The 17,151-nt window shown below is 39.0% G+C and overlaps 1 protein-coding gene across 1 annotated transcript in view; it reads left to right on the forward strand.

Annotated features, from left to right (window-relative positions):
- TRAPPC11 (trafficking protein particle complex subunit 11) overlaps positions 1-10,911 on the forward strand; it is a 32,104-nt gene extending 21,193 nt beyond the window's left edge. Inside the window, exons 19-29 of the mRNA XM_086463820.1 lie at positions 290-477; positions 1,155-1,303; positions 2,853-2,974; positions 3,645-3,764; positions 4,123-4,188; positions 4,288-4,444; positions 6,067-6,175; positions 6,899-6,990; positions 7,887-8,020; positions 8,394-8,561; positions 9,953-10,911. Coding sequence (XP_086319946.1) covers positions 290-477; positions 1,155-1,303; positions 2,853-2,974; positions 3,645-3,764; positions 4,123-4,188; positions 4,288-4,444; positions 6,067-6,175; positions 6,899-6,990; positions 7,887-8,020; positions 8,394-8,561; positions 9,953-9,994 — 1,347 coding nt within the window. The 3' untranslated portion in view covers positions 9,995-10,911. The remainder of the gene's footprint in view (positions 1-289; positions 478-1,154; positions 1,304-2,852; positions 2,975-3,644; positions 3,765-4,122; positions 4,189-4,287; positions 4,445-6,066; positions 6,176-6,898; positions 6,991-7,886; positions 8,021-8,393; positions 8,562-9,952) is intronic.
- The last annotated feature ends 6,240 nt before the right edge of the window (positions 10,912-17,151 follow it).

Here is a 17,151-nt window from a genome sequence, read left to right on the forward strand (position 1 = left end):
TATGTGCAATACGTTAAAAAAAAAAAAAGGGAGGGGGGTGGTATAGCACTATCAGAGGGTAGGAAACTACAAAATACTATGCTGCACACACATGAGCATGGATACTTTTCCCACCACTTTTATTAAATGAAATCCTGCAATGGTGAGGTTTTTTCAGTCTACAAAGCTGTCAGAACCTCTTTGGTGATGCACATCTTTATTGTGCCTGTATATGCTGGAAAACTATATTCTTACAGTATGTGATCTGAAGGCAAAGTTATCAGTATGTGTTTAAATTTCTGTCTGTCAGATCACCTCTGTGGATTTGATCCTGGGAAGTGAATCTGGCCGATGTGTGATTCTGAACTGGCGTGGAGGAGGTGGAGATGCTGCTTCATCTCAAGAAACATTGCAGGCAGCACGTTCCTTCAGGCGAAAACCTAAGCTTCCGGATAATGAAGTGCACTGGGACAGTTTGACTATTCAGGCAAGCACTATGTGAGTAAAAACTTGAAAAAAATGTAATGTATCACTGTGAGTCTCCTGAAAAGTCTTGATCACTGCCTAAAAGAAGACGACAGACTTGTTGGGACTTCTTTAATATGAGCTTTTTAGTATGTCTTTGCTGGGGATAAGATAAGTACTGCCTTAATTCTTAAGGACTTTTGAGGCTCTGGATAGCTAGAAGTACAGAAAAAGCTTGCATGGATCTCTGAGCATACCAAATATGCTTTAGTTCTCCCGTTCACCTAACTTTGCTAGGTAGATTTTTTTTTTTTTCCCCAGATTTTTGTGCAGACTGGGAGGTGTTATTCTCTCAAAAGCCATCACACAAAGAATCCCTAAGAAACTGTATTGGAAAATAATTATTAATAAATAGACTAACACTAATTTAGATGTATTCAAAAGAACTAAATCTGATTGCTGTTGCTGGGAGTGCTTTTTTCTTTCCTGACGAAACATCTGATCCATTAACGCTTATTACTGGGGTTTCAAACTGTTCTTCTGGTGTTGTTCCTATCATGCTGCTTTTCAGGAATCTCACATTTCCTAGTTGAATAGGCCACCAGTTGTCAGAATTCTCTTAAACAATAGGCTGTTTTAATCTCCTTTAAACCAGGCTTAAAAACTTGTTATTTAAGAAACATACAGTAACTGAGTCTTTTCTCTTAAAGGATTATTTCTAGAGTGCCAAACATTTCTGTTCAGCTCCGTCATGAACCTCCTGCCCTGACTAATGAAATGTATTGTTTGATTGTGACAGTCCAGTCACATGAGGAGACGGTGGCCAAAGATGTTAAGCTTACAGCAGGTTTAAAGCCAGGTATTTGGGGTTATTTTCTTTTAATCCAGCAGTCTCCTAGTTGACTCCTTGTTCTTGATGCAATGCAGAGAAATACAGTAAATGGCTCTCCTGCAGTAATTAAGAGCCAAACCAAAGGGAAGATTGGGAACGATGAGATACTAGTGGTAAGAACAAGAGCTAACAGACTCATTCACTTATGGTTATCTTAAACATCACTGACAAGCAGTGGTTATGTGAGTATTTTCAAAATGTGTCTTTACAAATTTGAAAGAAAATGTGGAAGCTTTTGTATTCCTTCCTAACGTTTTATTTCATTTGCTCATAACTAAGTTTTTCTTTTCCCAAGAGAGAGATCTTTTTCTTGCTGGGATGAAAGCATTGGACAGTGCTAGATAAATGTTCTCTAAGTATAGTCTTTGTGGGTTTTCTCTCACACTCACCCCAGCTTTTTTTCCCCCCACCCTGGTCAATGTGGTTTGGTTTTTAAACCACTTGAAATCTGGGGAATGGTGGAGAACTGAGACAGTATTCCTTTGAATGAAAAGAAAAAATTGCGAATATTGTAGTTATTGTAGTCATGTTCTAGTTACCTGTATGTAGTGATTGCTGACAGTTTTCAAGATCTGAATTCCAAATGTTATACTCAGTGTGCCTATTGTAGCAATTGTCCTAAAAGGCAAAAATATTTTTAAGCCCCTAGCATATAGGATGCAATATGCGCTGTGTACTCTGAAATACACCCGCATTCCCTATACAGTCATACGGTTCATCAAAGTCAGTGGAGTGTTCTTTAAACTTCTTTATTTGGGTGTTTGGGCTTGGCTCCTAAAGCAGTGTTTCATAGTTGGTCTTGATTTCTGCACCCCCCCAACTTGATCTTGACTCTTAACACATGATATGCAAGGTCACTGTGGGCTTGCTGATTACATTTTAAAAAAGCCCAATCGAAATTTGACATTTCATTTATAGGAAAGGTGATATATTTCCAAAGTTGCAACTCTTTGGCAAGATGTGGCTTATTTTGCTTTAAAAATTATCCCACATGATTGCAGTAATGCCAATTATTCTAGTAAACCTCTGACTGAAGAATGGTGTCGTTTAATACCTATGCATTTGTTTTTACATATTTTCAACCCAGATTTGGAAGAACAATTTAAAAAGATGTAAAATCATTAAGCCATGCTTTTGAAAACAGAAGAATCGCAGAACAGTGAGATTTCCTTTTTACTTCACATAGAGTACCAAGAAAAACTTGGATCACAGAGTCATGTGCTTTGTATATGGTAGGGAACATCTAGACATAGTATCTGATTTTTGAGATTATTTTTTTTTCTGGCCTAAATAGATCAAACAACCTTGCAGGATGTGAACCCTCCAACTTGGGAAACTTAAGGTGTTGTCAAATCTACCCTCTGCTAGTGCTTTTGAAAGGTTCCCTCAACCAAATGAACAATGTTAATTCTTCATGCATTGCTTTTTGAGATGAATATCTTACTATTTTTAGTTACTGCTTTCATGCTTCAGTGCTGTAAGCCTGTGTGGATATGAAGACTGTTTTTAATCTTAGGGCAGGATGCCAACCTGACTCAGAAAACTCAGGTGACTCTTCATGGAACAGATGCATGTGATGACTCCTTTCCTGCACTGCTTCCTGATATCCCTGTAGGAGACTTGCAACCAGGGGAAAAGGTGAAGGCTTAAAACTCTTATCCTATATTGCACTTAAGAAAATGGGGATCAACTAATAAAAGACTGTCATAGAAGGACCTATGTTTACATTCAGGTATCTGAACTGATAAATGAAATACTTATGGCATATTTTACCTGTTGTTTAAATGGAGTTTAGTATTTTCTTTAGCTAGATGCCCTTTGGGGCTAAATCTGGGAATAAGGTATATTCTGGGATTGATGATACAGCTGGGAGATGATAAACTGAATAAGGAGGCTCAACTGTTAATTAAATGCGCTTCCTAATGGACAGTAGATAGAAATAATCAGCAAGCGTGATTCAACATGGAAGATGATCCAATATGCAGATGTTGCACCAAACTGAAATGGTGACCAGTAAATTAGAAGTTGGGTATATCACACATTACACAGTAATGGTTCTTTTCTTGTACCATCAAGTAACAGACAAGCATCGATAGCAAAGCAACAGGAGCTGTGCTACTCCAGTTAAAATCATTCACTGCATGGTTAAGATCATGCATTGTGGGAGATTCATTATGGTGAAAATAATACCCATTCTGCTATTGCCCTCTTGGACCAAGCAACATGTGTAACAAGTTTTGGCCAGCTCTAGGCCTAATTGATGTAATTTAGGTATAGCTTGGCTCATATTGTCTCCTTTATTTTGCAGCTGGAAAAACCAATATACATTCGTTGTGGAACAGTTGGTGCAAGAATGTTTCTGGTTTATGTTTCTTACTTAATCAACACTGTCGTCGAGGGGAAAGAAATCCTCTGCAAGTGTCACCGGGTAGGATGTAAAGATGGACCAATTGCTGGAGATACATTCATGAAATGCAAGAAATATTCTCAATCTAAAGGCTGTAATTCCAAGTCTCTTAGAAGCCTTTCTAACAGATAGAAAAAATGTTAAATAAGCAGTATGATAGCCAAATTTAGGGTGAGCAGTTTCACAAGTATAATCAGCAGAAAAGTTTTCTATATATTTCTCTTAAATATCTTGAAGATACATTCTGCCCTGGGGACGACTTGGTTAAAATGATGATTAAAAGTAACTTTACATTAGTAACCTTTGACATCAATAGCCAGGTCTGAAACTGAATATAACTTTTTCCCATGTTCTTCCCACCCCCTTTGTACCTCTACAGGATGAAACTGTAACCATAGAAACAGTATTTCCTTTTGATGTTGCTGTCAAATTTGTCTCCACAAAGGTACGTGTTTGAAAAGTGGTTGATATTTTGGAAGCATGCCACTTTCAGTAGTTGTACCCTGTTTAGTTAGAAATAGCCAGTTTGTGTCTGTCTTGACAGTTGGAGCACTTGGACAGAGTATTTGCCGATATACCGTTTTTACTGATGACCGACATCCTGAGTGCCTCTCCTTGGCCTCTCACTATTGTAACCAGCCAGCTACAGCTCTCGACTTCAATGAGCCCAGTAGATCATCTGGAATCTTATGTGGAGAATGGTAAGTTTTCTTAGACTGTGCTCTCTATTAGGAGATAGTTGGGAGTAAGAAAGAGGGACATTTTAAACAGCATTTGCTTATCGAAGTAAATAGAAGAAAGCTGCTTAATGCTATAGTTGCTTGCCAGAACACAACTTAGACAGCAGTATGCCTCAAAACGTAGTTCTGCTTCACTGGATCAAGTAAATAGACTTGAATGATAGATGGTAACCAAAATTCTAAATATAACAGATGTAAGGGAAAGCACCTGAAAGTACTTCCTATATGCAACTTCACAGATCTCCATATGAAAAGATACTCAATATTTCCAGTGTTTATGAGCTATGTATACTTTTTGGAATGCAAATGCTTTACCATGTGGTAGAGGCAGTATCCAAAGGCTAAAGTGATCCATGTCCATGATTGCAGTCATGAAACTGAACAATGTGAAGCTGGACAGGGTAGGCTATAAAGAACAGTTAGAAATAAGCATTTTTTTTATACTAACACAGTTTAGTAATTTATTACTTAAATGTAAAAAAAAAAATTAAAATCTTGCAGATCTCAACCTTTAAGAGTACAGTATGTTAGCTTTAAAGTTAAATAAATGGAATACTTAGCAACAGAGCTGGTCCAAAATCTTACAACAAAATGTTGTCTTTGCGTTTGCTGAGTCAGAGATGTTAAAATGTGCATGCTCTGTCAAAACATGGACTGAAATGAGGCAGTCTGGATGGCTGCCTGATTGTGGGGCAGCTGTCCACCCATGTAATCAAGGACTTGCAAGACTCTAGTTCCTCTATAGGTTCAAGAGTTACCTGGCAAAAAGCAATTATTTCCCAGGTCCTTTAGTCTTCAAACTATGATATTTCATCTTCAGCTCTGGCACCTTGTGCTTCATGCTTCTGGTTAATGCTCCTAAAAGAGCTAACTGCTAGGAGGTATGAACCCCCTCAGATACCAGCTATTCAGCTGTCCACCTTTTGGGTGTGTTTTGTTTGTTTGGGTTTTTTCGGTTGTTTTTGGTTTTCCCCATGTAAGAAGGATCAACGATTAATTTTGAGTGACTGAAACATTTATTTTATTAGTACTCTTTTTTAATCACTCCAAGTGAAAAGGTAGGGGGTTTTTTAGTTCATTCAAGTGGAGCAAAAAAAAAAGGTAAAAAAGAGTGAAAACTCAAAGCCAGTAGATTTTTCTTGTGTTCCCTCTCTTCCTCGCACCTTATCCATTTGGATGGGAGAGGAGAAATGTCTGTTTATTTTAGTTACAAAATATGAGAGACATCTTGTGCTGGTGTCTTGGAATTTGCTGTAGGAGAAGTGTAGAACTTGAATTGCTGTTACTTTTGCTTTTGTGTGTGTGTATGAACTCTAAATTTATAATGGCTTGTTCTACGTGTACATGGAAGACCTCGTAATGCTGTTCAGAAAGTAAACTGTCATACATTTTTATACATCATCCTTTCATGTATTGGGATACTTCACCATCTTTATTAATTTTATATATTAGGTAGGTACACTTTGCAAAGCATTTGAAAAGGCCTTTCTGGCTGAACACGTGTATGTGTCATTGGATTTTTAGACTTAGTGGCTTCTGCAGTAATGATTATGCTTTGATTTTAAACAAAATCTTGCTGATAGTTGTTTTACAGACAGGTGAGAGTGCCAGTGAGTGCTTTTGCCTTCGATGTCCTCCAGTTACTAACGCTAATGGAGTGGCAACTGGATGTTATGTCATTTCCTGGAAGAGGTCAGTATCTCTTGGCCCGGACAGGGAGAGGAAATAAGTTGGTTTGTTCTTAGGAATGATGGTGAGTTGGTTTGGTTTGGGTGGGGAATTTTTGGCATTTTTGGCTTTTTTGGTTTTGGATCTTCCTGTAGCAAGCACTGTCTAGACTTTGGACTTACTAACTACTGCTTAGCTTGTTAGACTTTTGATTAAATACATATTTTACTTAAGAGCTAAATACTATGTGGTTATGGATTTAATGTTCCATGAAGCTTTCTTCTTTGTAAGGTCTTGGGTCAATTACAAAGATGTTTTGTCACCACCTGCTCCTTGTTTTCTGCAGTCATGAAATACTTCCCTTGAGAAGCCAAGTCAAAGGAATAGTTTTGTGACAGTAGAAACAAACGAACTTTGTAAATGGGAAGAACTGTTTTCCCAACCTAGACTGTGGATTTATGTATTCATAATTTCAAAGACAAATGTTATGGTATATTTTTCTTCTAGTTTGCTTTTGTTTAGTTCTAGAGCTGTTTAGTTTTCCTACTTGCTTTTTTGCTGTTTTATCTCCATGCTATGGCACCTTTTTTGCTCACTTTGAACAATCCAGTATAAGGATTTGGGGTTTTCCTTTCCACTGCTGATTTTAGTTAAGTCACATATAAGTGATGTTTTTTCGGTGTACTGACTTGGTGCTTTATGTTGTATAACTTTCAACGTGGTCTGCGTTTTGACTTTTTCCTGCAGAAGTTCACCTGTGGAAAGTGTACCTGTTGTTAGTACAGTCATCACCCTACCACATGTGATTGTGGAGAGCATTCCGCTCCATGTTAATGCAGGTAATATTAATTTGGCAATGTATACGTCCCAATTAAATTTTTTAGGACTGCCAAAGTTTTGCAGTATTCAGAGCTTGCATTTACTGTAGCTAAAGACAGAAAACTGGTGCTGGATATTATGGAGCTAGTGGAAGAAACTGTATCATCGTTTAGACTGCCTCGAGTCTTGCCCCTCTTTCCCTCCCTTCAATTCAAGGGAAGAGCTGGAAGGTGGTTATACAGATGCGGTCTCTTAAAAGCTGTCAGTGGATCGACCTGCATTTTGTGGCAGCACAGAGGCCAGAGTTACCTCTGCTGATGCCACCTTCCCAGTAGGTTTCTTTAGATGCCCATGACAGGACTTGTTCCATCCACCCATGCCCTGACTGCATCCCAGGGAAGGAACAGCCTGGAGTGTTGGAGCTGCTTGCGGGCAGGTGAACTGTTTCTGTTCTAGCACTTCACCTGCACAAGAGCAGAGGGGGAGTTGCTCACTGAACACATAGTTCCTATGCTTTCCTCAGTTTGGTTTCATTTGTACTGAGATTCTTCCACTATCCTTTCCTGTTGTATTTTGAAGGTGCTTCCTGACAGTATCTGATAAGGTTTTGGAAGCTGAAAATACCCAGCAGCAACCAAAATGACTTCTTAGTTAGCATTCCTGGACAGTGTTAGCAGTTGGGAGTTTTGTAACTAGATGTTGAAGTATTGTTAAAAAGCTGTAATGAAGTTGTGTTCTGTTCTTAATCTTTTGCTGAAAAACTTTGTCAGAAATGCTTTAGATGCCTAGTTGTTTTATCTTTTTTTTTTTTCTTCAAACTTTTCACTGCTGTTTGTGATAGACTTTTTTTTTTTTTTGAATATATGGAACTTTAAAATGTATTTTGCATTTGAGATTACTTGCTTTCTTTCCAAAGATCTGCCATCGTTTGGTAGAGTCCGAGAATCCCTACCTGTCAGATACCATCTGCAAAATAAGACCAACTTAGTCCAAGATGTGGAGGTGTCAGTGGAACCCAGTGATGCCTTCATGTTCTCTGGCCTTAAACAGGTACAAAATTATCACATCTACTGATGCTGATGGTGAAGAATACATTGATTAGACTTACACTGATATGCAGAGAGGACAAACTCGTTGGTTTTTAGATGTTTAAAGTATGGTAAATTCTGTCTGGAAGAGCGCATGGATGCAGGCTCCATTTAACGAAGGGCTAAATGGAAGCCTGACTAGGAGCCGTTTGTCATGTTGTTTGAGTAGCACGGCGTTTCAGTATAGAAGTGGTAGTTTAACTAGAGTAGGAAAGTACCTGCATTCTTTCTGACTTCAGAAAGCAAACGGTGTATAAATAGAAAGTAAACAGAGGCCTGCTTTTGGTCACAGACCTTACCTATGTCTGTGGCTTTCTTCTTTTCTGTTTTTTAAGATCCGATTAAGAATCCTTCCCGGCACGCAGCAGGAGATGTTGTATAACTTCTATCCCTTGATGGCTGGATATCAGCAGTTACCATCTCTTCATGTTAACTTGCTGCGATTCCCAAACTTCACTAATCAGTTGCTCAGGCGATTCATACCGACACACATTTTTGTAAAGGTAAGACTGTGAGAAGTGCCTTATGTTTAAAGGCTCCCTGTGGGGCTGCTTAGGTTTTTGGGGACTACCACCCCAGCTCTGTTCAAAGCTGAGTGTTTCTAAGCAGACTAAAATGGCCAGCTTGTAACAGAGTTATTTGCTTTGAAAAGACTCTGATTATGCATTGGCATTGTCAACCAAAATCCTTAAGAAATCTGTTTAAGTGCAACAGGTATTTGGTTGCAATTAGGCAAACTAGCTGAATGTGTTTAACCTGTCCATGTTGTTCTGTGTCTTGCTTTGTAAAATGCATTTTAAAGTTGTTTGTATTTTGGGTACAGCGGATTGAGCTAAATGTGATGAAATACTTTATGCCATAATTTATACCATAATTTGTAGCGCTTCTTTGAGTAACCCATATGATTAGGTTCAGAAACACTGTAGCATCCCACACCTCTGTAAATAACTTCTAAAAACACATCCTCTCAGTGAGTCACTCAGTCTAGAATTTTTTTCTTAAGTGGTACAACTCTGAAGACAATTCAGTCATGTCATGAATAGCAGATCATTCTTCTTTTGACTTTTTAAGAATCGCTTAAATCCAGTTGCCCAAAACAATGCTTCTCATTCCACTGCTGCTGTCTCCAGAATATTGTATTCACTTTTTAGTCAGAGTCTTAGCAAGCAACGAGCCTGAAGAGTTATTTTATGTGACTTGAGATGGACTTGTTCAGACATCTGTAATCCTGTTTTGAGGAAACAGGGCTGGCATTCTTTCAGTTTTGTTTTAGCCAAAAGAGGTAGGCAGAACTTTATTTTTTGCATATGCTGTCAATCAGCAGCTCTTCTAGATTTGTTGTCAAGATGTCCTTCTAAGTCAACAAAAAAGACTTTTTTCCTCCAAAGCATGGTGTTCTCAACGCTCCTGTGGAATCTCTGGGGCTTCAGAATTCTTTGCTTTTGTTCTGGAGTTGTCAGGACCTCAAAAAACCTTATTGCATAGGGGATGCCTTTTCTTCTTAAAACTTCCTCCTAGCTCTCTTCCCATCTCTAGTTATTCCGCTTAAAATTCCTCCAAGAAACTGTCAGTCACGCTCCAGTTTTGTGCATTGATAATTATCAGCTTTTTATACTGCAGTAATACTCAGCACTCTGGTCGGCCAGGCCTTGTGCTAAGCTGTCCACATGTGTACGGAGATGCTCTTGGTATTCAGCAGGGCAGTTAAGGTGCTGAGACCTTGACCAAGCACTCACTGGGCCAAACTGAAATTTTGGTTGGGTGTCCTCTGTGCTACTATTGGAAACCATTAGAAGTAAGGATAGGCTTAGTACTACACTTGTGTACTAGAGCTACACTGATCAACACAATGTATTGCCTTTTTTTTTAATTGTCTGTCTGTATTTTCTTAAAGCCTCAGGGTCGTCAAGCAGATAACTCGATTGCAGCTGCGTAACTTTTGAGACCTGTTCCTCTGCACTTAAAGAAAAGGGGATGTTGCACAGGATATGTAAAGCTCACTTTGGAAACATGGCTTTGATCAAACCATAAGAATTAAATTTTATTTTTAAATTACAACTCTTAGCAGAACTAATGTGTTAAAAAAAAAACAAAACAAAGCTAGTCTTTTGTAGACTTTCTTTAAGGAGTAAACATATGGGGGAAACTGGTGCTTTATTGAACAGGAACATTCTTTTGAAGTTAACTTTGAATGTCAAACTCTTAAAAGTATTATTAAGGCATATTAAATGTCTTAAGTATTTAAGTGAAGAAATGCTAATTCATTTGACCAAAACCAAGCGTTTTCATAATTAACAGTAAGTTGAAGTGCAAAGTTTGTACTATGAGAGATTTACAACATTGAGAATATCCCTTGCAGAAGTTTGTTCTGTGCCACTTGTGTGGAGGGCAGAACAGGGTGTGCGGTAGCACAGTAAACTACACGTGGTTACATTGTACTGTTGGAATTTGAGCCACTTACTAGTTCTTTCAAACCATAAATCTAAAAGGCACTGTTTCTCCTGGGTCAGCCATACCTCTGTGTTTGAATTCAGCAGCTAGTCTAATTAACAGAGGGATTTGTTCGGAACAGTTGGACTATCCAACCTGAAGCTGGTATGGTTTTGGATTGTTTTAACACACGTGGCTTCCAGACTAAAGGTATGTCTCGGTAGCCTCCTGCTGTGTGAATTTAAAAAATGGACATCCTGCTGTTGTACAGCTCCAGATGAACTGGTGTTTAAAATACAGTAAATCGTGTATATAAAAAGAATGCATTGTGAAAACTTCAGTTGTTTAACTTTCTAAGTAATTACACCTTGGTTGCTTGGGAAATACCTTATTTATTGTCAAAGTGGAGTTCTAATAAACAGCTTGTAACAGAGTACTTCTGTGTCCTTAACTGCGTTGTTTTCACAGCTGTTGTTTCATAACTTTGGTCTGTCTTGTGGGCTGATACATTCATTTATGGCACTGATATCCAAAATAACAGCTGTAATAATTGGAGAAAAGCATTAGAGAAGCATGTAAACATTCCTTACCAGTGAAAGGACTGTAGGCTAATTGGCAGTCCTGAAAAAATATGCATGAGCATATACAGCTTTTCCATGGAGGGCAGATGTAGTTGTGTTATGAAGTTTTTTCCAGTGTATAAAGGAGGAAAAGATGATGACGGACAAACCATGCTGGGAAGAACAAATGAAACCTTCCTTTTTCTTTGCTTAAGTGTCATTAACTAAGTGGCAGACATGGAGTAGGTATCTTACCTCTTTTTTTTCTTTTTAACAGGGGAAAATGTGTTTCATTTCCAGATTTTTTTTTTTTTCCTTTTAAGTAGCCACTCAGATTACAGAAACTCTGGCACCTCTGCTACTGCTTCTTAAGACATGTTGATGCAAGTGGTGTAAGTATTCAGTAGAAAACTGGGGTGCCTCTCCCTTTCCCTGAAACAGTCTAACAGCAAAATAGTGATTTGCATTCATTTGAGAAAGGGGAGGGAATAAAATGCTTTCGTGGTTACAATTATATTAAAGTCCTAAATGAATTGTGTAAATAGGTTTCTACTTAAAAAGGTGAGTAGTAAAAGTAGGAATGGTATAAAAATAATGTAGAAATTCAAAAATGCAAAATTATCTTACACCATGGAAAAAAATCACTTGCTACTCTGTCATAGTTGTAATGTTCTTTTTTCATTTGCAAAGAAAATCTTTTCTTGTTTTGTGTGATCTTATTGTAGCTGTAAACACTACAAAGCAAAGATTTTTGTCTTAGTTGTCTGTAAGGTGCTAGGCACACCTTTTATGCTATGTAAATGACTGATGTGAATGAAAACATGCAGCAAGCAGGAACCACCTTGTTAAAAAGGCTTGAGAAGTGATTAATGATGACTATCTTCCTGACTCATAAGACTTTAATGCTGAGGGGAATGTTTGTGATTCATAACCCAAATCCCTTTGGAAGTCTTGAGGAGATAAAAAGGGCACATATATTTCAGTGTAAGTGCAGGTTTTTATCGTTTACTGTATTTTGATGAGCACCATTCAAATGTCAACATATACTACTTAAATATAGTCTATTTTAATTGGAACTAATTAAGCAGCAAAGAAGAGAGAAGCTGCTTTTAGAGTAGTTTAAAAATAGCTTTCAGGGAAAAAAGTTCAAGATCAACATGTTCAGACTGCTACTGAGCGGAAGACGTAGTCCTAGTAATATCGTTTCCTCCCCTTTTATGCTACCAAGTGTGAGAGGGGAAGAACATGTCCCACCACCTCAGATCTCCTGTCCTACAGTGAAGTCTGGAGCAAAGAAAGGTACTCTATCCCTTCCTCATTGCTTCTGACCACTAAACTCTAGTTCAGCTAAAGTGAAGGATTGAAAGAAAGATTTTAATTCCTGATCAATTTTTAAGGTCTTGTACAATGTCTTCTCAGATCACTGATTTACACAGGGGTCTTGGAGGTTCTACCAGCTTCCTTTTTTGCATGTTCTAATGAACAAGATGTTCTCTTCATGCTTTTTCTGCCTTCACTTGGGAGCCTGGAAGTCTCGAAGTAAGAACACTTCTGCTAGGACTCTTTCGGGTTTGAAGTTGCTGTGTGTAGAGCAGGAAGAAGGAAAAAAAACCATCTCAAAAGCACCTCATTCCTTAAACCTGCTCTGCTGCTTCCTGTTCTGAGAAAGAATGAGCTACTGCTCCTTCATGTCTTTTCAGTGAAGGAGTTAGGCTAAAGGAGAGCAACAGTGAATGTGAGTATCTTACCTCAACCCACCTTCCCAGTCCTCCTCCTCCAGGGATGCTTTTGACGAGACACTGATAGGGCTATGAGAATAGTAATCTCTGCTCCAAGGACTAGGCATTTTACCTGGTTAACTGAAATGGAGGATGGAGACCTGCCCTGGACTCGTGACTAAGTGTGTTCAGCTTTCTCAAGTGCAGGGTGACTGTGCCGATTGCTTTGCATATCAGCTTTCAGAGTATCAGGTGTGCCCTGACAGACGTTTGCTCAATGGGGTACTGAGGCAGCTTCTACTAGCCTGGTAGGTTTGTCCCACTGCCTCACCACACTGGATTGTAAAATAGTTCGTGTTTAGAACACTTCTTACCTCACCAGGAACATGGTTGTTGAGTAGCTGTAAAGTGCTGCTGAAACTGAGTTGTGTAGCCAATAAAAATTAGGTTATATCTCAATTAGCTGTTGTGCTTAAAGAAGGTTCAGAAAATAAGTTCATATAATGTGTAAAATAATTTTAGAGAATTGGTTCTTTAGAGCTCTCTGCAGGGATGGTTCTTGGTACTGTAGTCTGATAAAACTAGATAAGGGGGAAATAGTTCCAACTGCTTTGAGGTGTCTGCTAAAGTAAACCCTAGATTTTATTTTATTTTTTTTAAATAAGGGATGAACAAGCCTAGTGGAAGTATTAAGTGCTACCTGGGACTAGTTTAATCCTGCTTAATTTAAGGGCTAGTATACTGGGCTATGCCTCTGCACTCTGCAAAAAAAGGTGGAGGTGACTTCAGATAATATAGATACAGACTGGTCTGGAGATAAGTTTTGACCAGTTTGCCTATCCCAGCTGTTCTGCTCCGCTTCTCAGATACCGGCAATCTCTCTCTACTGGCAAGGATGCCATCCATGCAGAACGTGACTGACTGCCCTTCTGCTTGCTGGTGGAGGGGGCTGGGCAGGAGCAAGGTCCCCACTTGCCAAGAACGTTGCTCGAACTTTCCCTTCAAACCCAGGCAGCGCGCTTTGCCTCTGCAGATGGATACTTGCTTCCAGAGATCACTGTGACCCTCCGTCTGATCTCCCTTCTGTTACTGTATTTCCTGATACGTCTTTTCTCAAAGTTCTGCAAGTTTTGTCTAGAATGAGTTCTGATTTTTGCAGTTAGTCAGGGAACTAATTAGTCTGCTGCCTTTCCCTCACCTGCTGTGAGATTGTGCCTGCGGATTTCTGTGATACAAGCCTGCTCTGAGAGAGCTCCCTCAGCCTCTGGGCTAGGAGGGAATACTGCTTGGCATTGCCCTGAGTGGGAATGTGCATATGCAGTCTCCCACTGTGGAGATACCTAGGCGTGGTGCAGGACTCGGGAGAAGTTTCCAGTCTCAGTGCAGCTCTGACGCTTGCCTCGTTTACTCTGCAGTGGAGGTGGAGACTGCTCAGTCCCCGGCAGCGTGACTAGGCCTAGGGACAGCAGCTCACAGGAGAAAGGACGGTTACCTACCAATTAACTGCAGCTTCTTCACAGCATGTTGTGTGCATGCTCATCTCAGCATTTAACAGATGCTTGCGCTCTCTTTCTCCTCTATTTCAATGTCCTTCTTGGAGAAAGCAATTCTGACTCTTCTAGACAATTCATCCCTTTTTATCCAGTTTCTGAACCACCTCTTCTTCTGCACCCCAAGAGGTGTCATCCAGAGCTTGGAAAGCCTCCCACCTTGGTGTATGCATATTTGATCGTATATCTTAAAGCCCCTCAGGTTAGAAGTGACCAACCTTCCTCACCTTTTACTGCAGATGCGCTTCACATCCTTTGCCTTGTTGTCTCATTGCCAGTGAAACTTTACACTGTGCCAGACCATTTCACATTGCAGGGTGTTACCTTATGTAGACTTGAGCATGATAAGCTAAATGAGAAAGAACAAGCTTGATTAATCTTGTTTGTCCTTCGTCTTTGCGAGCCTTACATAAACAGTTTTAATTTTGTAGGAGGTGAGGAAGGAATATATGTTGCAAATACTAATGGGAATGAATCAGATTGAGAAAGGAGTTTTGCTTTCCTAAAGTGTTGTCATTTTTCTTACTTCCAAAGAGATGGTAAGTGTTGGATAACTAAACCCAGGTATTTATGTATTAAAATAGAATTTTAAAATACCCCAAAGATTTATTCAAGCGGTATGAATTCCCTCACCTGAACAGAATGTATTTTATTCTATTTTTTTCAAGAAAATAGTGTCAAATTTCCTTGCCAGATCTCTAGATAATTTGCCAGGGAACAGGATATTGTGCAAAGGCAATCAAGTTTGTATAGCCATGCTTGTAGGATGTGTTGTATCAATGCAAAACTATGTTAACTATGCGTGCTAGTTACCGTCGTCTGAACTTGCCAGTGGGATGGGGAGATCTAGGAGTCAAACATTTCTCCCTGGAAAGTAAATGAAAATGCATAGCTGGCTTTTTTTTTTTTTTTTTTTTGCCTGCATTTAGGAGTTGCTGAAAAGTATCTGATTCCATTGGGACATTCAAAGCTGACCTTCAGGCTGAGATTTCAGCTGTTCTTTCTAAAAGTTTAACTGTTCATCCTCCAAAATTATTTCTGCTTTAGAGCATGCACATGCTTTCTGCCTGTAAACCATTTTGCATGCAAATGTTTAGCTTTTCTTCTTATCTGCACTCTTTAGCAATTACTGTGAGTTTTTTGAATATTTTGAAGAGGTTAAAGGAAAAGCTTGGACTTTTAAAAAATATTTGGATTTCCATGCTTGTATTTTTTTTTGCCAACCAGTATTTAAATTATTCATTTCCCAAACTATTTTCATAAGCAATTACATGTGCTATATTGAATCCAGGTGGTTCTCATGTAGCTTGTGTGTGTGTATATATATGTATGTACACACACTTATGTATGCTGGTGAAATAAATTCCACTAGAACAGCCATGAATATCCCAATGAGATAAACCTCCTTGTATTTCAGTTCCGTGTCCTGCACAGAAGACATTCCATTAGCCTGCAGTACCAGATGAACTTAAACTGATTTTTCTTCGCCATTTGATTTCATGATGCAGTCTCAGAAATCTTCTTGCCACCAGTTTTTGTGAGCTGTAGAAGCAGGAGTAGCTGCTTGCAGTCTCAGCTAGGGGTATTTAAAGTGCCTGCTTCAGCCCTAAAAAGTAAGAAAACCCACAGAGCTGCTTCACATCAGCCACTGTCCCTCCATGTCATCAGCTATAAGCCTGGTATAAGTATATGTATGCACACACATACACATGTGTATATATAAATATACGTCCTCTGTTTTGTTATTGACATCAGTGAATTCCACCTTAACATCTACTGGAGGCTTGGTACCCAGACATATGTGCTCAGTTACAGATTCCCCTTCCCTGTAAGAGCTGTGCTCTCCCAAGATGAGCCTCAAGTGACAAAGCAAACAGCTGGAATTAATATCAAAACATACATGATAATCACAGAGGGAAGAAAATTAGAAATGCATTCAAAAATATTAGGCTGCTTACTGTTTGGTGTTCTGTATGATGTTTTTTCTGTGGGCCAACATTAGGAAGCTAAAAAGCAAAATAAAGATATTTTAGTCCAGTTTTCAACTACCAGCCTGTTTATAACAAGGAAAATGCTAATTTTGCTCTATCTGTCACAAAATAGCCTGTTTGTAAGATGTTTACCTGGCTAGGAGGTTGCAGATAGGTCAGTCAAATGTTATCTTTAATAAAGTCTCTTTCTTTATCAGGGTCACTGCTCCTTCACTGAATACTTTTACGTAGGGGATGTAGCAATTGCCTGTGTTTAATTTATGACCTTGAAGATACTCATCACTCAGAATGGATTTGGACTTGAGAAGTTTTTAGTTTAAATACACTTATAGCCCAGGAACAAAGGGGGTGCTGATAAGAATGATTCACTAATTTAATGAAGGAGGTTTTAGGTAGTGAGAGAGAAATGCTGTTATCCTCCTCAGCCACGTACTACTGTGTACACAGGCTAAGTTTAACAGAAATGTTTTTCTGTTTCTGAGGTTAGTTATATGTCCGTAAGAGGCCGTGCTCTTTGCAGGAGCAACCTGATATTGCTCCACTGACTGGAAAGGAGCTATGCCCATTTGCACGATGCTCTTTGTGCCAGGGTTACCCCATGGGGTGAAACGTGACTGCCAAGCGGAGCATGTGGGATTTACCTGGGATTTCATTGCTAAGGGAAAACTGATATTACTTAGAAGCATTGTCACTTACAAGCTATCCATGATGTGGAGAAGTCATAGCATTTTCTGTAGGGAAATAGATGTACAGCTATGATTAAGCTTCATGTTTTGTTACTGTAATGCAAATCATTGTGGTTAACTTTGGTTTGTGATTGCTGTCCTATTTCTAGGTAAATTAA

The sequence above is a fragment of the Leptosomus discolor genome, chromosome 4, assembly GCF_034619465.1.
Source record: "Leptosomus discolor isolate bLepDis1 chromosome 4, bLepDis1.hap2, whole genome shotgun sequence".
Lineage (NCBI taxonomy): Eukaryota > Metazoa > Chordata > Aves > Leptosomiformes > Leptosomidae > Leptosomus > Leptosomus discolor.